General features: G+C 37.1%; 2 protein-coding genes across 4 annotated transcripts; one reads left to right on the top strand and one right to left on the bottom strand.

Annotated features, from left to right (window-relative positions):
• The first annotated feature begins 404 nt into the window (after positions 1-404).
• On the top strand, positions 405-2,923 carry LOC112292484 (magnesium-chelatase subunit ChlD, chloroplastic). Its single transcript, XM_024541021.3, has one exon. It carries the CDS (start codon positions 489-491, stop codon positions 2,826-2,828), a length of 2,340 nt encoding a protein of 779 aa, XP_024396789.1. The 5' UTR covers positions 405-488; the 3' UTR covers positions 2,829-2,923.
• A 6,798-nt stretch (positions 2,924-9,721) lies between these two features.
• On the bottom strand, positions 9,722-22,788 carry LOC112292214 (MAP3K epsilon protein kinase 1). Of its 3 annotated transcripts, none has more exons than XM_024540481.3 (27): positions 21,314-22,788; positions 20,782-20,916; positions 20,220-20,240; positions 19,987-20,060; positions 19,597-19,687; positions 19,073-19,156; positions 18,817-18,918; positions 18,545-18,676; positions 18,010-18,081; positions 17,764-17,852; positions 17,487-17,601; positions 16,795-17,271; positions 16,183-16,476; positions 15,960-16,004; positions 15,541-15,720; positions 15,348-15,431; positions 15,057-15,148; positions 14,730-14,813; positions 13,685-14,369; positions 13,274-13,418; positions 12,696-12,850; positions 12,245-12,481; positions 11,721-11,855; positions 11,380-11,549; positions 10,914-11,150; positions 10,443-10,557; positions 9,722-10,210 (listed from the first exon to the last, which is right to left on the bottom strand). In XM_024540481.3, exons 1-27 carry the CDS (start codon positions 21,371-21,373, stop codon positions 10,034-10,036), a joined length of 4,287 nt encoding a protein of 1,428 aa, XP_024396249.1. In that variant the 5' UTR covers positions 21,374-22,788; the 3' UTR covers positions 9,722-10,033. The 3 variants fall into 3 exon arrangements, with proteins under 3 accessions (XP_024396249.1, XP_024396251.1, XP_024396250.1); XM_024540483.3 differs by having other exon boundaries at positions 19,073-19,163; positions 21,314-22,356; XM_024540482.3 differs by lacking the exon at positions 20,220-20,240.
• Between the last annotated feature and the right edge of the window lie 2,588 nt (positions 22,789-25,376).

Below are 25,376 nucleotides of genomic sequence, written 5' to 3'. Positions count from 1 at the left end.
TTTTATAACCAAAATCGGAAGAGAGAAAAAGAAATAAAGAAAGTAAAATATGATGCAACATAGAAAAGCAGAGATGGGACATATAGTAAACATTTCCTGGCCCAGACTTGGATTGTTTGAGGTCCTCAAAAGGAAGAGATGGAGGAAACACAAGAAGAAGGGGATGGGTGGATGAGAGAATTAACAGAAGCAGGGTCATGGTGGATACTTTCATCCGACGATTGCTTCGGCAAGCGAGGCGTCCTTCCATCCTTCCTTCCTTCCTTCATGGTTTGCTATCCAGCAGCGGGAGTTCTTCCCGCACCGACGTGGCAGAGAATAATCACCACACCTTATCATCTGGCTAACAGGAGATAAGAGAATTCCCCCACCCGGCCCGTCCCAAGCGTAGCCCGCGATTACGTCCATTTGCCGCATCTGTCCCCCTCCCCCGCATATAGTCGGGTGTGGTTGAGAAGTAGAGTTTGAGCTGCAGAAGAATTTGAGCTATGGCGCACAGCTATGGCACAATGCTGCGTCCGTCGTCGTCCTTGCTTCAAGCTCCTGCTCCACTGTTCGACCAGGATTGTACCGTCACTGTACACACGCACTCATCCAAGTTTGGTAGCAAGAATTGGTTGTCAGGGGTTCAGCTTGTGGCGGGCAGTTTGAGTGTCAAGCGATCCCGGAGGTCGGCATTGTTGTCGTGTCACGCGGTGGCTACTGTGGAAGCGGAGGGTAGCAATGGCACTGCTCGCATGGATAGTGGCGAGGAGAAAAAGGAGGAGAAGTTGTATGGTCGGCAATTCTTTCCGCTGGCATCTGTGGTGGGACACGACGCCATCAAGTCGGCGTTGCTGCTGGGAGCTGTAGACCAGTGCATAGGAGGTATTGCCATAGCCGGGAGGCGGGGAACTGCTAAGACTGTCATGGCTCGAGGGTTGCACGCCATTCTGCCGCCGATTGAGGTGGTGGCTGGCTCTATGTGCAACGCAGACCCGAACAAACCAGAGGAATGGGAGCAGGGATTGGCGGAGAGGCTGCAGTACAACGATGACGGGAGTATCAAGACGGAGGTCGTGAAGGCGCCGTTTATTCAAATTCCTCTCGGCGTGACTGAGGATCGTTTAATAGGATCCGTGGACGTCGAGGAGTCTGTGAGAACAGGGACGACAGTGTATCAGCCGGGTTTGCTGGCTGAGTGTCACAGAGGAGTGCTATACGTGGATGAGCTTAACCTCCTTGATGACAGTATTAGTAACCTGCTGTTGAATGTGTTGACGGAAGGAGTCAACATTATTGAAAGGGAGGGAGTGAGTTTCAAGCATCCCTGTCGGCCTCTCTTGATTGCGACATGGAACCCTGAGGAAGGCGAGGTAAGGGCTCACCTGCTCGATCGCATTGCAATCAACCTGACCGCGGATTTGCCTTTGTCATTTGAGGATCGAGTGAATGCTGTGGGAATTGCGACGGACTTTCAAAACGCAGCTGCCAGGGTTATGGGAGAATCCGCGGACGCCACAGAGCAGGCCAAGACGACCGTAACCCTTGCACGAGAATGGTTGCAGGATGTCACAATTAGCAGGGAGCAGGTAAAATACATTGTGATGGAGGCCATACGTGGGGGCTGCCAGGGCCACAGGGCTGAGCTTGCCGCTGTGAGATGTGCCAAGGCGTTGGCTGCCCTGGAAGGACGTGATAGAGTTGGTGCTGACGACTTAAAGAAAGCAGTGGAGCTAGTCATTCTCCCACGTTCTATGGTAATGGACATGCCACCAGATCAAGGACCTCCTCCACCACCCCCACCTCCCCCACCACCAAGTAACCAGGATGAGGACCAAGAGGACAAGGAAGAAGAAGAGGAGGACAAGGAGGACGAAGATGAAGAGGATAAAGAAGACCAGGAGAACGAGGTGCCTGATGAATTTATTTTTGATGCAGAAGGTGGTCTTATGGACCCTAAGCTTTTGTTTTTCGCACAACAAATGAACAGGAGACGAGGGAAGGCCGGCCGTGCGAAGAATGTCATCTTCTCTGAGGATCGTGGTCGCTATATTAAGCCCATGATTCCCAAAGGACAAGTGCGGAGACTGGCTGTGGATGCTACATTGCGTGCTGCTGCTCCTTATCAAAAGCTGCGGAGGCAAAAAGCTGAAGAATCTGGGGAATATCGGAAAGTTTTTGTAGAGCAAGGAGACATGAGGTCGAAAAGAATGGCTCGGAAGGCTGGAGCCCTAGTGATTTTCGTCGTGGATGCGAGTGGCAGCATGGCTCTCAATAGAATGAATAATGCGAAAGGTGCCGCGATGCAGCTCTTGGCCGACAGCTACACCAGCAGAGACCAGGTCTCGATTATTCCTTTCCGTGGAAACGAGGCAGAGGTTCTTCTTCCCCCTTCCCGATCAATTGCTATGGCAAGGAATCGACTTGACAGGCTTCCTTGTGGTGGTGGATCTCCACTGGCTCACGGTTTGACCACCGCTGTGAGGGTCGGCATGAATGCGGAGAAGAGCGGGGATGTAGGGCGAATTATGATTGTGGCTATCACCGATGGGAGGGCAAATGTTACTCTGAAGAAGTCTACGGGAGATGAGGAGGCCAACAAACCAGACGCCCCGAAACCTACCCAGAAGGAGCTGAAGGATGAGATACTGGAGGTTGCCGGAAAGATTTACAAAGCGGGTATGTCGTTGCTGGTCATAGATACGGAGAACAAGTTCGTCTCCACAGGTTTTGCTAAAGAGATCGCTCGAGTTGCACAAGGGAAGTACTACTATTTGCCCAATGCATCTGACGCTGTGGTTGCAGCTGCCACAAAGGAAGCGCTCACAGGTTTGAAAAGTCAGTGAAGGGGCATTTTAGGGTCATGATTGTTTAACTTGAGTTACACCACCATCATATGATTGATGGGATTTTGATATAAATTTTTTTTCTTCTTAAATAATTCTTTTGAAGTGAAGAATATCATCTTGAAATTTTGTTTATCCTAATATATTTATTAATCGTAGAAAAATCATGCATGTAAAAGTATGGAATGCATCTATTTTTGAAGATGCATCAATTTGTTAATTTTTTCCGACGTCTCAGTTTTTAATGAATAATGAAAATAGACATTAATTTTGTCAAGTGTGTACAAAATATCATCATTTATATTCACAACGTGGATGAGATGCTAATACTTCATTTATTTCAACTTTTCTTTTTACAAATCTTCTCTCTAGTTTTGATCCTCAAATGTGAAATTTACATGTAAAACATATAATTTGAAGAATGTAAAAAGTCATTCAATTTTTATATAAACCATTCAGGGTGAAGAACGTACGAAATCAAGGTGATGAAACTTAAATTAGTAGAATTGAACAATGTAAAATTTTAGTTAACATTGATACTGTATAGGCAATTGAAAGAATAATATACCAATGATAATAGTATCAATAGACGGTCCTTGTATACACAATGACAGCATTTGAAGTATGTTTTACATACTATCTATGAGACTTTACAATATTAATGTACGTTTTGTAATTTTTAATTGTAAAAAAGACTTTCATGTGAACTCTGGGAATAAAAATCTACTATCGTCAATTGGTTTGAATTCTATGAATCAGAAATTTGACTGAGTTTAAACAAATTTAAAGCAGTATTTATGGTGTATTACCCCAAACCAATATAAAATATTTCAAAAGTAAAGCATAAAATACCTATTGCAAAACATACAAAATCTCTATTATATCATGAAAAATATTCTAAAAAACAATTTGTCAAACACATGTTCATTCTATTCTCTAAAGTTAAAAAATTCCTTGTTTTTAAGATTGTTTTTAAGATTGATCATTTTTATAAAATAGAAAGAGTTTTAACTCTGCAGTTAGATAATATAAGTTGTAATACTTTTGCGGTTATACTTTGAAAAACACATAAACCAGGTTTTGACTTTATAATCATGATTTCAACAAAAGTCTTATAAAAAAATCTTTCATATATTAAATGATAATTTTACTCAATTTTTATCGACTTATTTTGTAAGATTTTAACTGTGATACTAGAAATTACAAATAATTAAATTAAAATATCCAATACAATAAAATTATATAATAAAATCAAACAAAGTGATCAATTTAATTTTAAGAACTAATGATTTAAATTGAAATTCAAAATTTAATATGAAGAGAAAATTTAATAACTTCAAATCAATGTGAAAGACTTTGAAGTAAATTTTATAATAATTTTTTTACTATCTAGATGAAAACTGTTTTAAGCCACATTAAAATATAAAAAACTTAAAAATTAATTATACTATATTTTGAAAATCTTTATTAAATATTTTTTATAGATTAAAGAATAAAAGAAATTAATAAAGAAATAAAGAGTTAAAAAAATTCAAAATAACTATGAGGTTGTAATATGGTCTTTTATTTATTTATTTATTTATTTCTAGAAAGAATATTTCTACAATGTATAATGACTTTAAAATAAGTAAAACTAATCTAAATAATATCATGTGTAAATTTGTAATTCAATTACTATCAATTATCTAAATTCATGTTTTAAAAATGATTTCAAGTTCTTATGAATTTTTTACTATGCATTTAGGATTGGTTCTTATTTGATTAAATTTCTTAAGTATTTAATATGGATGCAATAAGAGTAAGAAACTCTTCCAATGTGCTTACTAAGTACCTTTTAAAAATGATTGGAACCAACATTCCTTTATTTTGTCTTTGTACTATTATCATAATATTATCAAGTATACTTTGTTCTTTTCTTAAATGATTTATGAAGTATTTTGTGGAAAAACTAGACCATAGCCACAAACTTTTATCCTATTCTTTTGTTCATTCTATTTACTTCATATTGACTAAGAAACAAGAGAAAGTTGTCACCAAATTATTTGATTTTGATGTGCATCTCAAAAACCTCTAGACTCACTTATCCAATATAGATGATGAAGCAAAAGTACCAATAAAGAAATTGTATAATTTGCACCAAAAGAAAAATTTCAAGAAATTAGCAAACATAACTCAAATAGATGTATAGTTGAAATATTTCAATTTAGTGTCTTTTTTATGCAAAGTAAAAAAAAGATATAAATAGATATGTCTTATGTTTCTTCTTTGTCCATTCCAAACCCATAAAACTTTTGCATACTTACCATGAGGTATTCCTTTTATATGCTACATAAAAAACTAATAAGACCAATTTTATTTTGGACTCAATATTATTAAATTCACAATTTTTTATACATTGTTTTCTTTAATCTTTGTCTTTATGAAAATCAATGAAGAATGTTCATATACCATCACCATTATGTTTTTTTAATGGCTTTTCTATTCCAATCACATAACAAAAGTTTTCATTGTAGATTAGAAGCTTGCTTTGATGAATACCTTAGATGATTAGTTTGCAGATGTTGATATTTTGATTTATATTTGGAACATTGAAAAAAATAGATTTGCAAAATATAAAGAATGTTTTCTTAACGAGTCAAGCAAATTTTTACTAATTTTAAAAAAATTAAATATTGATAAGCCTTTAACATCATTATCCATAATTTATTTCAAAATTTTAAATAAAATATAATTGATTTTAATCTTTTCTTCTCATTGATTAAATCATAAATAGGATATTAAAAAAGAGCTCAATAAGAATCGGTCTTTTCTACAATAAAAGTACTAAAATTTATCTAATATTATTAAATACCTTTGAAACACTTAGATTTTGCCACACAAGAAAAAGTTTCTTAATATATTAACAAACTTAATTTGGTACTTTAGGCACCATATAATATTATGAAGAAAAAGAGCTTATAGCAAAGTAAAGAATATATGGCAACCAAAAGAGAGAATTTGATGAATTGTTATGAAGCTATTAATCAATCTATTCAAAACTTACATATTGAATATTACTCAAAACTAAGAAAGCAATAACTAAAGATTTTAATCTTTGCCCAACCAAATCCCATGTAGATATGCCTTTCAAATTGTTAACATAAAAATCTCCTACTATGTTCTTTGAAAAGTCCATGTTTAAGTAAGGGAATATTAATTTTTAATTTTTTTGAAGTTCTTAATATTCATGTTATAACTTCTTCTTTTTTGTAATTAGAAGGTGCTAAAATCTTACTTATACTAAAAAAAAAAAAAAACATATAAAAAGAAAGATAAGTTTTATAGTATTTGCAAATAAATTGGAGATTATTAGATATTGAAGCTATGCCTACCATTAAGAAGAAGAGTTTCCAAAAAATACTAATAATTAAGACTATGGCTTCAAATTCTTTCTTTTTTATAATTATTATTAGTATATATATATATATTTTTAACAATCTATGTGATTGATCTAAGGTCAAACAACCTTTGTGCTACTAATTACTTATCAAGTGATAAAACATATGAGTCATGTGAGCCTTCAACAAGTAGAAGTAGATGGATATTAAAATGTACCTTAGGAGATAGAATTGTAAGGTGAAAGGAAAATGATAACAACAAATTTTGATGGCATTAAGTTCTTGAAAAACATATGCTCTCATCAATATATATGTAGAATATATTGCATTAGTTTGTTGTTGCCACTTTTGGTAGTTATTTGTTTAATTATCCAAATACTTTAATCATCAATTCAATCCCAATTAATAGACATATACTTCTTAAAGGCCAAGTTGAATGGTACAATAATAAATAGTTTTAGAACATTAGTTAGATAGAAATGACTTTGTTTTGTAGGAGATCCTAATTTGGAATTATAGGATAAAGCTTACATGAAATAATATAGGAACAAGTCACTATAAATAAGTGGATCATCTTAATGGCATTGTTGTATTTTATAAAAATTAGCTTTAAGATGCACTAGACATTTAGATATGGAAGGATTTAATTTTACCTTGAAATTGGATTTCAAATCCAAAAAATAATACATAATATGTTTAAACACACCTTTTTAGCAATCTTAAACGACCAAGTAAGCTTCCAATTATGCTAAGTATCACTTATCAATCTTAAAAAAAATTATAGAAGAATCTTCTTATACTATAATCAATTCTAAATAAACCTTAAAAAATATTCGAAAATCATAATTGAATCATACAAAAAAACCTAACCAATCTTTAAAAAACTATAAAGAAATCATAATAAAATAAATAAATAAATAACTTAAATTAATCTTAATCAAATATTAGTCAATCCTAAAGAAATTTTAAGTAAATCCTATTTGAATCCATTCTTTAATAAATTATAACCAAATTTTAATCAAATTCTAACCTAAATTTGAAAAAATTCTGAAAATTGAAATTAAACATCAAATAAATCATAAGAAATACTACTTAAACTCTAAATAAATTTTATAGAAAATTTAAAATTTCAATAATTTTTTTATATAACTATTGAACTTGATTCAGATTCTTCACACTTCTTAATTTACTAATTGAAAACAAGCATACAAAGTTTGAAGAGAATCAAACTAATAGATTAGAAGAAAATATTCACAATTTACTTTGGTGTTGGTTTTCGTCCTTATTCAACCTTAGTGTCAAACTTCTAGCATTAATATCTCATTTTTAAACATCTTAATTATTTTCAAAGTCTGCATAAATATTAAAAGTAAGTCATAGAAAACAACCTTTATTTTGCAAAACCCTTATAAAATCATCATCAACTAAAATCCATCAAAACCAATACTCTAAAAAACCTTATCAAATTTTCTCTTTATCTTGTTCTTTGATTAATAAAATAGGACCATATTTGCTATAGGTGCACGTTTTTGTGCCTGAAGGTTTGATTTTGACCTTGATGCACAAGTGATCTTCTATGTGTACGATCTAAGATTTTTTTTACATAATTTTTGCTAAAAGCTACTTAAGACTTCTACCAATATATCTTAATTGGTAGAACTATTAAAAATATAGTTTTAAGTTATTTAAATATAAAAATATTAGGATTAGAGATTTTTTTTTTTTATGATTTATGTATTTATTAGAACTAAGAAATGTTTATAAAATACAAGGATCTTATTAGAGAAAAAGTTATAAAAATGGAGTTACAATAAGTCTCAGAAGCAATTATCTTATTTGGATTACTATTAAGTATTAATGTTTAATTATTGAAACCAATGTCTAAATTTTCCTTCTATCTATATGTATTAATTATAAAAAATTATAATATTAATTAGTAGTAAAAAAAAAAAAAAAAAAAAAAAAAAAAAACATGAAAAAGAACTTCATGTCTTTTTAATTATATATGTAAAAAATAAGATTTATATTTGATTAAAATTCATTTTATTACTATAAAAAATCACGAAGGTAAAAAAAGAGAGGCTTAAATTGATATTTGTATTATAAAAAATATATATTTATTTAAATTTTTATTTAAATTTTATTTTTAAGAAATTTTTTTAAAAATTAGAAAAAATTTCAAGACTCAAGTAAAATTGACTTTTACTACTTTGGAAGCCATTATAAAGGAATGGAGGAAGGTTTGAAAACCATACATGGTTCTTAAGCTAATTGGATGTTTTTGATCACCATGGTGAAGTCAAAAGTATAGAAAAATAGTTCTACATATAAAAAATAGGAGGACCAAGAGTTAATATAGTCCTTGTAGGAAGGGAAGTGTACAAGTCATGTATGGGCTGTAACACTTTGGAAATAGGTAGGAGGATAAGACTAAGGCCTCAAGGTCTCTCTATAACATGTGAGTCTTAATCAGGCTTGAACTTTTGATCTACAAGCAAGTTATCTTTGTCATAAAATATCTTTATCTAATTTTTTAACTATTTATCTCTCATCTTTAAATCTTTGTAACTTATAGTAAATTGGATTTATATTTCTTTTTAATGTCATTGGAAAGATAATAAAATTTCCTATCTAAAAATATAAGTTATTTTTTATTTTTATATTTTAATAGATGAAAATCTAGTGAGCACACTATGACTATGCTTTAGAGTGTGTACTTGCTTGAATACATTTATTTTACTTGTTTTATATTTATTCTTCTTTTGTTTGTGTTAATTGTTTGTCTCACTTCACACCACCAATTAGAAGCAGCTCTTAGTTGAGATCATCTGATAATTTGAATTGAAAGGTGAATTTTACCTTCACACTATTCTCTAGTTTTATCTAGTGATGCATATTTTATTATTTTTTTCTAATTTACTTTATTTTGTCTTGTTTATGGCCTCATACAATAAGTAAAAACTCTTTTCACAAAAAGATAACGTTAAAACTAAACTAATTTTACTACATCCTTAATTTTTAGATGTGTTTCTTAAGTAATTTGCTACTATCTTTACAATTTAGCTTATATGTTATAATTTCTCTTTTTCTCTTCACAACATGACAACATTACATGTTTTTGCCAAATTCAACAAATGAGTTTGTAGCCAGAATGATATCTATGACCATAGCAATAATATTTGTGGCCTTAACTGAAACCTTATTAGTTTAGAGCCGATTTTATATTTCCAGCAACTGAATAATTAATATTTGAATTATGTATGATATTATTAATCACGTTTTATCGAAATATTAATAGCACTGTAAGTTATATGTTGTAACCTAATAAGAATAATATGTTGTAAACATTTCAAATTTACTTTTACACATTCTAAAGTTACAGCAATTTAACCAGTTAGTGAGGATCACAGAATTGGATGTCTATTATTATGTGGTGCAACTGTATCTGTGACCAGAATTCAAAATTGAATACTATCCACTCAAAGAATTAAGAAGTTTGAGGCAGTTAGTCTTCGATTGTTCATGCAAATACTTGAAACGGTTGAAACCAAGTGATGTCTAGATTAAGTATTCTAAACTAGGAACTAACATTCTTTGTTTCACACTAACTTCGGCTGCAAACCAGCTCCACTTCACAATGTTCACTTCGCAGAATGCAACTTTAGATTTCCATGTTGCTGATCTTCCACACAAATATGAAATAAGAATACTAAGCCAGCGACCATATGGTCTCGTGCTTCGATGATTGTAACTGCATGGTACACTTCCACAAAAGGGATAGTCTAGTCCTCAAAAGAAAAGGTTTAAGGAATGATTTATAGCACAGTTCTATAGCACAGTGTTAATATGCAACGCCCTCAAAAGAGAGTATGCCATCTGCTTCACCAGCACTTGACCGCCTGAACGCTCACCGTCACGACGATCTTCAATCAATCTTTGTAGCTTAGTTGGCAAATCATGTTCCACAATTAATTGCTTTGGGCGAGGGTGGTGTTCGTAAACAGCCTGCTCATCCACGTTCCACAACAAGGCCAGAATGAAACACATTTAAAAAATATTAAATCACAAAGCCGAAGTGGTAGTTCTCGACAAAAATAAATAAACAATCAAGTAGGCAAATTATTGATTGATACCAAGAACGGAAAGAAAATGAAGCTCATATTCGCAAACACAAGTATTGTTACGGCCTAAAGCAGAAACACGAAGCTTAAATATGAAATTTAGTCAGGTGGCGTACTCTGATCAACTTGAGCAGGGTGAGTCGAGCTATAGCATCTTGGTTCTCGAGACGTGCTACCAACAATGGTGTTAAACCGGAGACTGCCAATGCAGTGTTCAACCTAACTGATTTGCTGCCATCAGAACCACACCAAGAAAATTCAAAAAAACCAGCTACACTGGCACCAATGATTACAATGTGCTTCTCAATAGATCGTAATGTCAGCATCTCATGTTGCTTGCAAAGCCTCAGAAGGCATAACAATGTACTGTAAAATAGAACCTTCGAGGTACAGGCTGCCTGTAACTGTTATCAATTCAGTTTGCAATTTAATCTAACAAGCATTTTCTGAAGGTTGATATGCAGGTTTATAAATATACTAAACGGAAACGTACGGTATGCAACTCATGAGAAAGCACTATTAATTGTTATAAGAAATCTCAGCATTGTACACAAAGATGAAGCAATTCACAAAAAGGTCTGACATACCTAATAATTTTAAGAAATGGTTCGAGAATGTGAACAAAAGAGGGGGCCCCACAGGACTGAAAGAAGGCAACCAGTCTCTGCAAAGCGTCTTTCTGTAGCAATGCTTGTTCCACCTTCCGCTGCTCATTATCATGTGCCAGACACACAGCCAAGGAGTCTAGCGCAGTCACTGCCCAAACCTCGTCATCTAGAAGACTTAGATAAAAGTCCAAGCCCCTGTTGGTTCGTAGTAATTCCCTGTAGTTTGCCATGGAAAAGCAAAGTTCCAAACTGATATCACAAAATGATCCTCTACTTCCTCAATCTCACTCCAGATATTAGATTAAGAAGAAGAGAAAGCAATTATCTCAAAAAATGCTGATTTTACTTTGGCAATAAAAGGGAGTACAAAACAAAAATTAACTGTCATGTGCGTTAGGAGATAAACCCAATAGCACACATGAGCCATGTAGTGTAATAAGCACACCTAGTAGTCCGAGAAGCATGAGCCATGTCGCATAGTAATGGAAGCGCAAATTGCTTCAGAGGCGAATTTATCTTTATGAAATGCATCAAATGAGGAATAATGCCACATTCCGCTGCCTGCTCTTGTCGCCGCTTGTTAATTTTGCATAGGTTGTGCAATGCATTTAGCACCTGCATGTAGAGGTCATAGCAGTGAGTGGTTCATTGACCAGATATCATGCAGACACAGCCAAGCAACGCTACGTGCAGCACGACTCAGAAACATGTCAAAAACGCTATCCAGCTCATCATCCCTTTGGAGTAGCTAACAGAGGGATTAGCTTTACAGATACACCTGCATACCTGGTTGTGAATCCGACCCACATAAGGGCCATCACGAGCCTCAAGAAAAGGGATCAAGTGCTTCATTGCCTCTGCAAGTTGCAAATACTCAAGTGTGAACGGATCTTGTGATAGCTGCTTGATGCACTCTAAAATCTGCACAATGAAGATAAACCTTCAGGAGACAACGAAACACGACAATTAATTGAACTTCAGTACGCATTCTCTAAGACCGTAGTGATTACTTTACTGCGAGATTTGGTAATACAAGTCCACCATCAAATTCCTTTTCATGTTCAGTTCAAGTGTGATTTACCCAGGCCCGTCGTCAGTTTATACATCCAGTAACGAAAACTCACATAACATTTCCATCACCTAAGCTAATCATAGTAATATTCATACATAAGACATAACTAACACGTCTACAAATTTCTGCTAAACTAATTTCAAGAGTAATCCACACTGGTTGTTTGAAAATAACACGAAAAGCAACCAAAGATAGCAAAAGAAAAAGAATTGGGGAAGAAAAGACAAACCCATGGCACCTTTATAAGTATTGGTGGTGGTAGTGTATTAAGCATCTGAAGAAGACGCTGCAAAAGACTTGTGCTACACATGTGCTTTTTAACAGCCGTATCTGCACGAGAAAACTCCAGTAACAAATTTGCCACCTTCCCCAGGTATTCTTGAGCTTCCTCAGGATTATGTGTTTCCTGCAGTCGAGATAGCTGACCTGATGTAGTTTGAGAGGTAGAACTTGACGTGTTGGCTGCAGGTTCTGCCTGAAACCAAACCACATAGCACAACCATCCCCATGAAAATGAAATACATTTAAAAAGAATTATACAAACACTGATTGCACTCAATCCATAAAAGTACATTATACCCATATCTACTAAATCTACAAACTTCCATACCAAATTGTTGGTCTAATAATTACGAACATAAGACTGCGAGTGGAAACCTGGAGTGAACAGTTACTGAAAGAAAACTTACTGTATTTGATAATGCTCCTGAAAGCTTTAGATTCATACGGGCTGATGGTGATGGGGAAAGCTTGGCCGATGGTGAAAGGAAGCCAGTGCCACCCCACCCATATTTTGGAGAAGGAATATGACTCATCTCTAAAGTCCCACCTAACTTCTCATTGTCTGCACAGCATTACAGTATTTATAAGAATGCAGGTAAAGCCGCAACTTTCTACAACGCAAGTATGCCAAATCACGGATAGCTAATAAACATCAAAGAAGAAAATCACTCTCTAAGAAATGGACGATGCGAAAGCAGTAATCTCGATGTCGGATGTGCTACATGATAGTCACATTGGCACTGAACAAGACCAGAGGGTGATGGTAAGAGAGAAAGGAAAGAAGGATTTCTAGAGATAGAGAGGTTATACTCGCAGTCAGAGGTTATTCTGCGAACAACTCATTCTGCGAGGCACCAGTTGACCCGTTGAAGTCGTAAAGGAGTTCTGGTACAACAAATGCAACCCAGACTAAACATATGAACCTACTATCAATGACGAGCCAATAACATGTCTGCGAAACTAGCTTTGATTCAGTCTAAATTACCATTCATTTTTCGTACAACTCCTGAATGATGTAGTGTCGGCAATACGCTCTCTCTGACTGAGACTTGTTTCAAAGGGTCAAGAAGCCCCGAAACAGGCTTCATATGAAGATCCTTGTCGATAAGATTCAAGATAGATGGAGAGTGCTGCATTTACATCGATTGTAGCTTAATCAGACAGATTACCAAATAAATATAAAATATGGAAACCAGATCAGTGAGTACTATTCATCAAATTAAGATTAAAGTTGACAATGGACACAATCTCAACATACACTAACTAATACGGATAGACTCGATATACTTGATATTAATGCCTAGGTTCGGCAGCTTCACGCATATTCCCAATAATAAAAATATATCTAGCAGACGCGCGCTTCTGATACCGCGAAAACTTTCAAGTGAGAACCAACCTCGTCAAGATGAGAAGTATCCACCAACCCATTCATACACCTAGGTGTACCCCATGCTTCATCCGCCAGAAGCGGCCTTGCCTCACCATCTGACCTTGCTTCGTCATCTCTTTCCCTTCGACAACCATCACCACCCAAAACCCACGTACTTTCTCCGTAGCCTGGTTGAAAGGGGTCCGAGAGTCGCTCAGATGAAATCGCCAGTTTCATATGAGTCAAATGACCGGAATGTTGCCCAGTATACTCCAACTGTCCAGGTAAGTTTTGCCACGAAAACTCAGGTAATCCACATGCCCGATGGGCCTGCCAAGGCAGCATCCTGGACGAATCTCCATTATTTAGTCCAAGCAGATTTCTCTGGTTACCATCGTGAGTTACTCGTACGGGGGTGTGATCCAATTGTCCAGAACGAGACCGGAAAACTTCCTTATTGACAATTCTTGACTGATCTATAGGGCCTGATTGCGACTTTACAAACGCTTTTTCGCTGCTGAGCGGACGAGATTGCTCAGTGGTCATTGATCCATTAGGCACCCGAGAGGCCTCGTTAAGAGTATGAAGAGTGTCAACTAATCGAGCAAGTATACTGCTTCTTGCAAATATGTGACAAAAATCATTTTTTAGGCTTAATCCTGGAAGTTCCAAGACCTGCCAGATACCATCAATGGCCATATGCACCATTTCCCTGCATACAAGATACAGAGGCATCTTAGAAAAAGCTATAAGCACGACCTTCAAGCATGTAGTCGGATCAAGTACTGACTCCCATTTCAATCAAACATAAATATGACTTCACTGACTTGTTTACGGGTCTACAAAATCTCGTTGTTACCTTCTAACTCGTAGATTGTGAGTGAGTTAGATTCTGTAAGGAATTATTCAATTAATAAATCTTACTGTTTGTCATTGATTTTCATATCCTAAAAATAAAAATAAAAAGGATTCATTTGCAAAATAAAACTAACAGGTGTATGAAGGTGACTACTAGGTTTTAGATCTTGTAGCATCTGTAAACTGGAAGTAGGAATAATACAGACGACCTGACCTGTGTCTTGCGTAATCTTTCTCCAAGAGACCAACTAATACTGGGAGGCCCCGGCATGCGATGAACATTTGTAGAGTCAAAGAACTGCATCAAACCCAAAATAGAATTAGGACAAATGTAATGCCTATATTGCAGACGTAATAAATGTGAAAGATTCACTTCATTTAGCACAAAAGAACAGTTGTAGAGAATTCACGTATAAACCCAAAAAATTTGCACTGCACAACTTCATTGCAAAGCAACTAGGAGAACAAAAACCCAGCATCTTACACAAGTTTACAACCTAACTTATTGATTAACATTGAAACAAGAATGTAGTAAAACCACCTTTTGTGGCAAATTTTCTGTACAAAGTATGCTGCCTGCATGCGCATCTCCTTTGAACACTCCGGACTTGCAAAACTCATCATTATAGGAATCTGAAGAGCAGCATAATTATATTAATAGTAGTGACCTTCGGGAAAAGTCGAGTCATATTCATGAGTTTCTGCTACCATTCGTTCTAGAAATAATTTTCAAACTAAAAAAATACAGAAACTGACAGGAGTAGCAATATAAAAGCCAATTTCTAGCACAAGCATGTACTAAGCATAAAACAAAATAGACGACAAGACTCACCAAGCCAGCACGACAAGCACTTTCTAGAAGTTCAACATTGTCGTCTGTGATCAGGTTCAACACTTGCAATACTGCATGTATGACCTGTTTAAGAAAATTCAACATAAATGAATTCATAGAAGAGGCTCGTTACAAGATATAAACAAATTTGTACAAATAATACAAAATCACGTTAACACAAGAAATGCTGTACCCTATTGTTGTTCATATCCAGCATGTCCATGAGTGGAATGAGGCCATGGGGCTTCATAAAATCCTGTTTTTGTTTTGGAAATTCTCGAAAGATGCTGGATAGCTTCTGACAAGCTGCAAGAATGACCTCCTCTGTCTCATCTAATTTCAGCATTGCCATCAGCCGACTTACTTCTAAGGCCTGCACAATACATTTATACATCAAACTGGGTCAGCAGCCCATCGGTCGAACTACAATATGGCAATGTACAAGAGTATGCAAAAGCAAAATAACTTATCCACGAAGACAAGGAGTTGAAAAGAATAGATGGAAAGGAACGAATCGCAGATCCTGTGGAGGTACGATGCCATACGAATTGCCCATAGTTCTAAAAAAATACAAACTCGCTAGCTAGTACTTGTAAGTTAAACCAAAATTACCTGTTTGGCTAAGTACTCACTACCCTCTGTCCTGATCACCATGCCCTGCATCAAAGAACGACAAAATGATTAGTTCAATATCACCTCAAACAATTAATGTACTTAATAGGCTTCCAGATTCTGCTACACGATGACCTTGGAGCAAAAATGTACGAACACCCTTACATATTGTAAGAATGCCTAAGAGTAGAAATTCCGAACACATCTTATCGACGTAGCTTACCAGGCCAGTCCTGACACTATCATCATCATCAAGATCGATTGAACTTTCATATCCATTTGTTTTTGCAGTTAATAAACTCTCGGCTTCAGCTTGACTCTGAGCCGTCTTGGCCTTCATCTTTGCAGCAGTGGCATGAATTTCTAAAGAAGGGCCTCCACGAGGAGGTAAGCCATGATTAGGGACGGCTGGAACTGAAGGAGAAGCTTCATGTGACCCAAAGAAAAGACCATTTGTATTGTCATCCAATGGTCCGTCAGTAAACTTGCTGGAATGGACAGTAGAAGGTTTTACTGCCTGCATGTATTTGAAGAATTTCAATCAGCACACGAGAATTACGGCAACTAAACAGACAGTGTGAACCACGTTTTAAGGTTTTACAATACGAAACAGTTGGATCCAACGTTCACACAGTTCCTACAATTCTATGGCAATTGTCTCAAGGACATACGAAAATGTGCAAGTACATGTGATAACCGCCATTGGTAAATCGTGTACACCTTACTTGATAGTACTAATGCCACTCATAGAAAAAATATGGCATCTCCCAACCCACCATACGCACCATAAAGAGAGTTCGACAAAGACAAAGGGGTGGAGATAAGATAACGAGACCTGCGTTGATACATGATTTCCATTTACTTCTGTTTTCATTCCATGGATATCATTTTTCCAAGTACAAATTTCTGTTCCCGACAAGGAGTCTTTCAATTCCGCATCCTTTTGACCTGGAAGAAGATGAGAAAATTTTCCAGAAGTACTCCGCATCACATTTGCTTCACATTGAGCATGCTCCTCAGGGCCACCGGATGTCCTTCGAAGGACTGTATTATGCACAAGCGGCTCTGGGGACTCTGAAACCCGTGAACCTGCAGGAGGTCTGGTTAATGATGTAGTTACCGTTGGAGGTACTCTTATAGCAGTGGTGGACATGTATGTTTCGAGTAAATCTTGATCATGACTTCCCGGTAGTCGAGGGAAGTGAGCAATGCCATGGCTTGGGATGCGAAGAGGGGCACGTGGACCAGTGCTGTTGCTTTGGCTACTGCTTGCCTCGAGACTAGTCGTCAGAGAATTGGCATTGCCATCATCCTAATAATAGTAATAACCCAATGAGAAGCATTCTCACAGTAATAGCCTCAGTAAGAAGGTTTCTAAAATTATGATTCCGCCACTCAAAACATAATCATCACTGTAGATTTCACTCTCGGGGCACCAAACTACCCTAATAAATGGGTCCAATCAATAAAATGTGAGGTGGTTGTCACAACATAAAAAGTAAAAACAAAATTAGTCAGCGCACTTACTGAGCCAGACTCAAAAGGATCCCTCGTGTGTGCATCTTCCGACGCTGGTTCTGCATTTTGTGTTCTACTCTCTTCACTAGTGGCATCTTCTGTCGATGGAATCCCTCGAGGTACACTGCCGCATAATTTACCGCCTTAACTTCAGTCCAAGGTTATTTCGTGTAAAGCAACATAATCGTATAACCTTGCTGGACTATTATTGCTCATTCTACATGGTTCATCAAATTGTAGAGCAGTTAAAGATACTCAAGAAGCAGCACAAAGATTAGAAGAGAACCTGACTACTCCATTCCGTTTCTCCCGCCTTGACTTTCGAATCCATGCATGACCCAACAAAGTTTGTGCATCTGGTCGTCGTTTTGCGTCCTGAACCGACATATTTGGTGCATCCAATACAGTAATTCAGAACTAAACCATCCCCTGGACCCTAAATTTGCAAGGCTGTAGTCCCTGTTTCAAACTACCATATGCTGAGAACGTATCAGGTAATAAAAAGCAACATTAAAAAAGACTAAATCCATACCTTTTGAAAACACTGGCGAAGAAAATCTATAATAACTTCAGATACATGTTCTGGTAAGGGCGGATGATCGTCCTGCCAACTCACGGGTATCTTTAGTAACCAGATATCCACATTTCATCGTCCTTGCACCTCAAACAAGTGGAGAAGAATTGAATTATTCCAACCAGAAAAATAGGTATAGAATCTATACATCATATATGCAGTAGTGTCATAAAAAGACAGAAGTGAAAAACTTTGAGAACTGGAAGAAATATTTAAGAACAAGAAAGGGAACGAAATCCAAGGCAAAACATAAACAATCAGACATATATGAAATGATAAAGAAGAATTTTCTTCGTGGGATCTCATAAAGAAATCACCTAAGAGGATCATATCCGCTTGTTTTTTTTAAATGCTCTCTTCTCGACACCAAGTAAAAGGACGTAAATTTTCGAAAGTGCTTATCAGAAGCCTACCGTAACACCAGATAAGTGCCGAAAACACACACACACAAGGAGAGGAAGAAGAAGCACAATAGGCTGGTTTTTGAAAGCACCTGTACAATACGAAAGAGAGCTGGCATGGGTTGCAAGTCGTAGTATGGTGGGACGCATGTAAGCAGCTCGATTACTGTGCAGCCCACGCTCCAGATATCTGACGCAGCGCTGACTCCCGACATCTCAATCACCTGACAGATTAACTATTTCTGTCAGCTACTCTTTGAAACGTCCACGATAAATAAGCAAATTTAGTGACAGAATAGTAGCTATACTAATATGAAAAACCTCTACTAAAAAGAAAAACAATGTTGGGCAGAAAATCACTGACCTCAGGAGCCATCCAATAAGGAGTGCCAACAACAGAATGAGTGTTGATGTCAGCCTCGGTTAATTTGGTGGCAACTCCAAAATCTGCGAGTTTCACCTCCCCCTGTTTAGACAATTTCCATCAAGGCATCAGACATGCAGTTCCAGATACACAAAAGCAAAAAATCTACAAATAAAACTACAGGACACGTTACTCGGCAAGGTATTCAAAAGATTGCAATTTAAGAGCAGCTCGACCCAAAGGGTAAGTATTCTACCTCCTTAGTGGTCAGTATGTTGGCACCCTTGATGTCACGATGAATGACACCCTGCTCATGCAAGTAAACAAGACCTTCCAAAACCTGCAAACTTATGCCAAATCAATCAAAACAATTAAAATGGAATTATATGATACCTTCCAGTAACCTACACACTACACACAAGATCTAATACCAAACCACCACATGACTTTTAATACATTTAGATGAAAATTTTCAAATTTCAAAATCAATGTAGACAACCTACTACATATGAAAGTTTATAAGAGAATATGTCTTCAACAAAAGAGGTTATCTTTCAAAACACAAAGATCATTAGATCACTAACATATTGAAATACAATGATCCTTTTGCCAATAATATCAATCATTTTGCAACCTATTCAGAAAAATGTTGTAGATGTGAAAACGGCAGAGTTCAAATAGAGTCTATAATGAGCAGGCATCTCATATTTAAAAGTAAATCTGAAACACAAGTCTACCAACAATGAACAAATAAATAGCATCCTGGGAGAAAGAGCACACCTGGGCAATGTAACGTCCCACAACGTTTTCAGGAAGGGCCCCAAACTTGTTGGGTTTGATATTATTAGCCAGAGATCCATTTTCTACAAACCTGGATCACAAAGACACAAAATATCCAATAATCAACCTCCAAAACCACTTCAAGTACGAAAAAACTCTTCCAGTGCAAGTGATATTTTTGTAAAAAAACGCCGCCACTGCCTCACAATAGACGCTGTTTATTCATAGCCTCTTCAGGCACCGGGTCAATAATTCTGACACGCGGGGATAAAAAGAACTGAACAAAGATCCAGGAAAATAGCCCCAATTTCACAGTTGTTACACACGTCTCAGACATCACACAATCATGAAGCAACAACCAAAAATTCTGAAAATAAAATTGCCACTCACTCAAGAATGATATAAAGATGTGTTTTAGTCTTGAAAGAGCCTTGATACTTCACTATGTTCCTGTGGTTGAGATTCTGCAAACACGGCCATAAATAAAACGATATTATAAAACAGAACTTTGAAATTTTCAAGAACTGCAGTATTTGAAAAACAAAAATCTGAAAAAATTTGCAAAAAAGAAAACTATTATGAATCCTTTCAAAAGTTAAAATCAGTTCAGTTCAGGGAAATACCTTTAAAAGGTCGATCTCTGACTGTATTTTCAATCAACGCATAACCAAATTAACTCCGATCAGACACATATTCGAAGAAAGTGTTTCCAGTGGCATTTATTCTATTCATATGCTTTAGCAAACCGCCATGTTTTCCATAAGAAAAAAAACACAGAAAAAATGACAAGAATTGGAGTTCCAAGATATGTGCAGGTACATGTAGCGATATACGTAAGACAATACTACAACCATTAAAGACGTAATAAAGTGACCAATGAACATCTACGACTCGCTGGATATTTGAACTAACCTACGATGATTTTTTCTACTCAGAGGACATTGGAGGAAAAGCTTGAGTAATTGGACAAACATTTCCGTTTAGAAGATCATGAAACTTTTCAGAACAATCAAAAGCTACATATGCCAACACAAAATGCCTTCACAACAGCTTCCTAAAGCTTCACTGCGAGAACTGCTTATAGCCACAGGGATTGCACAATAAGGCTGGAGTGTATTGATGTCCCAAAATAATGCGTGCACTTACTCGAGAACCTAAACTTATCTTGATAGTCCAAGTACTCACCATAATGCTAGCAAGATCCTCTGGCGGGATATTCTCCAGTGAGACCTGCTTAATAGCCACAAAATCGCCATTCTCCAAGTCCAGCCCTTTGTACACTCGCCCATATGCACCTTTTCCGATTTCATCACCAAGCATCTGCCAGATACAATTCGTCGGATCAAAAAAGCAGAAATGAAAGCCAGCCTCGAGTACATGAAACCAATAGCAATTAACAACAAGTAGGAGGCCAAATCTGCATAGTGATTCTACTTGAGAGCTTCCAAATTTGGCACAAGGGCTATTTTTCTAGTCCTTTTCAATCAAAACTGAGACTCGATTGGAGCGTATCCATAATTTAATCGCGGTCTCCCTAAATGTTATCCGACATGTTTGTGCTCCCAAGCTAATTTACTTGCTTGTAATTGGCACTCACATAACCTCTGGACTGTGAGCACGACCTTAAACCTTCTTTCAACAAGAGTGTTCTCTTACATAAATATTTTAATGCACATGATTGCACAAGCTTCCATAGTAACGAACAAGGAATTCATACATATTTGTCATTGAGAGTTTTCGACTTGTGGAACGCCGAGCCCGAGGTGTGGCGCGACATTGTGTCCACCAATTAAATGTCTCCCTTTGATGACTTCTCTCATTGTCACCTCATGGAATACTGACGCCCAACTGAAAACCTCAACCGTAAGATCGCGTCCCGATCATCTTCTGTTAGCTCAGTCATGCTGCACCCACTGCCAGGTTGTAGATACTCCTTGAAATGCTTTCGTTACCGATCCTCCTTCACCTTTGCCCGTCGCACATACAAGGCACGCAGCAGATTGTCCCTTTACGAAGTCGCTACTCGTGCTTCGAAACTTCAATTCTCTCCGGATCTCAGACAATGAGAATGTGTTATTTGATTGCAAAGAAAGTCGTGAACATAGGACATAAAGTCTCAAACCGAATTTGCCGCTCCCCACCACCCCAAATACCATTCAAAACGTATGAGAACATGAAAAGGAAAATCTTCCATTTCGGATCCTCATAAGATCTTCAAGTTGACACAAATGACAGGAAAAAGTAGACTCCACAACACACGATCCCAGGCAGATGATCGAGATGCTTGTTTCACAATGAGGTCCGTCAAGGAGATTAGCGCCGATATCTTCGGAACAATAGTTCCATATTCAGAGGCTGACAGGTCCTTGATCACTATTAATCCAGTAACAGAAGTATTGCAAGCGCTCTAGTAATTTGGGAATCGAGCTTTGGTGACAGGTCAAGATAGATGGCCGCAGCATGAGAAAGCCTCAACCCTAATCCAGTAGTCCAAGTGCAAATGAACGCATCATGCGAACCATGAAACCCCTAATTATATGCTCGTCATCATTACTCTATCTCGCGCGCCGCACAAAAAGCCTACATGTCGGAAAAACCAAAAACGATTAAATCGCACCAGATTGCCGTTCTCTTGGGCTCGTCTAAACCTTTCATATTGTAACTTCTCTAAACCAGCATGTGGCGTCCCAACACTCACGAAGTGACCATAAATAATAGTATCTTTCAATTGTGGCCATTCAAAACCTGCAGAGCCACGGAAATAAACCAGCTAAGAGCTTTAAGTCCTCTTTCTCCTGAATCGCCGCAACTCTGCGCCTCTCCCCTACTCTACAGCTTGTCAAATCAACTCGTCTCATCTCCTGCCATGTAAGCTCAAATCCTCGGAATCGGTCAAATTCTTCATTGAAAACTTAGGACCAAGCTATTCAATCTACTTCCAACCTATTCAACCTTCTGCAATCCTGACAATCCAACCCCCCCCCCTGCCATCCATGCAGCTCACAATCTCCTCCAAATTCAATTACAACCTACAATACCAGTCCGCCACCAAAGGAACGCTCAATTGTCTCCTAGTACATAATCCACAGTTGCTACCCTCCCGAACCTTCCCCGCTTCTTTAAACACTCACCGCATACAAAGGATTCCCCCTCCGCATCAACCCCGCCAAAATCTCAGAAAACGTTGCCAAACCCGTGTAAAACCCTCCCCGCCCGCCCAATCATGCCAAAAACTCTCCACTTCCAAGTTCGCACACAAAGAGAGCACCAGCCCTGCTCTCGCAGATCATTTCCAAACACGGAATAACTTCCATAATGTCAAGAAAACTCAAAACCCTAGCTCGTATTCCTGAAAACGCGACAACTACACTCCAGGACAGTAGCCTTGCACGATTAGAAGGCAGGAAAGAACGCTGAAGCTCAACAAGACAAGGAGAAGGACAGCCATGGGATATGTGGAAACCCTAGAAAAAATGGCCAGGAAGGATCCGAGGAGCAGCAATGGCATCGGGGGAATGGCGACAGGGGGGGGGGATGGAAGGAAGGAGGCATCCGGGAATGGCGACGAGGGGTGATGGATGGGTGATGATGGAATGGAAGGAAGCACACAATTGAGAATTGTTGCGGGGTAAGGGTGGTTGGTGGGTCTGGGTCTGTCTGACCCCGTGTGGTGCGGTGTGGAGTGGTGGTGGTGTGCTTGCCTGCTGGCGATGATGATGCTCTCTACTCCTCCATATCTGCCTCTGTCCATCCCTCCCGGCCAGCCTCTCAGCCAGCACAGCCAGCATGGTTGCAGCTGGCACCGCCAGTGTCTCCGACCCGCATCCGCCTCCCCTCAGCCCCCGTTCTCCTCCGTCCCGAGAGGAGGCGGGTGTTCCCGGGACAATCTCGGGAGGAGGTGTGGTGGTGGTCGGGGGGGGGGGTTGGTGTCGTGGACTCCACCTCCACCTGACTGACTGACTCCGTTCTAATCCATCCATCCATCCATCCATCCATCCATAGTCTTCTAGCGCATCTTCTTCTTCATCGTTAGTCCATTGGTGGGGGTGGGGGTGGGGGTGGGGGTGGTGGCTCCCCTGGCTCACTCATGAAGGCAGGCAGGCTACCCCGCCATCCAGCTACAGGCTGTGCGTGCGCATCCATTCATCCATCCGTAGCCAGGCTCTGAGGGGGGGGGGAGGAGGGGAGGAATCCTGAATAGATAGATACGCATCATTCCCCACCCCCTCTCCCTTTTCTCAGGTGGGTGGGAAGGAAGGTCATGAGGGCATCCATCCGGGGTCCCACAGAGACTTTTTTTGTGTCTCTTTCTTATAATCTATTTGTGCCTCATCTTTTGGGTTTAGGGTCTAATTATTTCGCCACCATGATGTTTATTCTCCTTTCCGTCACAAATTTCATTGCCTATATATCTAAAAATAGTAATAATAATATTAGTTAATAACAATACAATGTGCATCTTAGATTGCTAATTAGCAACAAAGTGCAAATGTTTTTATTGAGTGCAAGTTGAATATGAAGTGACAAGATTTTTTTTTTTTTTTTTTTTTTTCCTTTTCTTTTCCTCTTTTGATGTTTGTGCAATTGGTTTGGAGGAATAAAAGCACTTCAAAGATTCTTCCAAATGTATTTTCAGTGTTAGTTCATCAAAAAATGGCATGTATAACAAATTATTTGTGAATATATTTTTGTATTTGGCATTACCCTCTTACACAAGGGAAAAAAACATAACTCAAAATAGGACTGTTTTCTAATTTTAAAAATGCCTAAAAAATACAATTGCAACATACTAATTATTTAGGTCCAAAAAGTGCCTTTTCCATCACAATCCAAACTTTTATTCTTTTTGTACAATTGTTCAATTCATCATCATCTTGAACTAAATAGTCAGGTATAAAAAATTACACCATTTTTTAAGCAATATATAATTTTATTACAAAGTAAGTGTTGGCACATGATAATATGTTTTTAAAACCATTTAATTTTACTCTTAAATTCTAGAGTTGTAAATAGTTTTCTAAGGTGTTCATATAATTATATGAAAAAATATTTGAATATCCTACAAGATTTGAAGTGATGATTTTATTATAATCTTAAAACTAGATAAATATATAATTTAGCTCAATCAAACGACCACAACATTATCATATCCCTTTACAACATTCCATGTTAACAACCTTATTAAGTGATTATTTCTTAAAACTATTGTAATATCACTTCTTTAAAGGTCAAATAATAAAGCATTTATCATGGTTCATCAAACTTTAAAACAATAATAGTAATACTAGTTAATAACAATACAATGTACATCTTAGATTGCTATTAACATGTGTTGTTTAAAATTTTCAATGGTTTACAATGCAAAATAGATTAAAGGATTGTGTTTAAAAAATATGGGTTTTCATGAAGCTGTTTAGAAGATCTCCCATGTTGAACTATGGCTTTACTAAATGCGCTAAATCATATTCCTCTTCTAGTTGTGCAAGATTACTATAAGAAATAACTAAATCAATAAGAACAAAATAATATATATATATATATATATATAGATATATTCTATACAGTTCTTATTGATTTCACATTGGAGATTGTCAAGTCTATTGGCAATCTTACTAAATTTTAAAATTGTTGTAAAGGCTTATACTAGCATACAATGTAACTCCATGGTTAAAATTAATTAATTATTTTTTTCAATAAATAAACAATTAAATATTTGTTGAATGTTTCAATTTAACAAACTCGTTTTGTGTCCTAGTTAGTAAAAATCAAAATATTTGTAA

Source organism: Physcomitrium patens, chromosome 15, assembly GCF_059467195.1.
Source record: "Physcomitrium patens ecotype Gransden chromosome 15, ASM5946719v1, whole genome shotgun sequence".
NCBI classification, from domain to species: Eukaryota; Viridiplantae; Streptophyta; class Bryopsida; order Funariales; family Funariaceae; genus Physcomitrium; species Physcomitrium patens.
The sequence above is the reverse complement of the archived record's forward strand: the minus strand, read 5'-3'. Positions and strand labels throughout refer to the sequence as shown.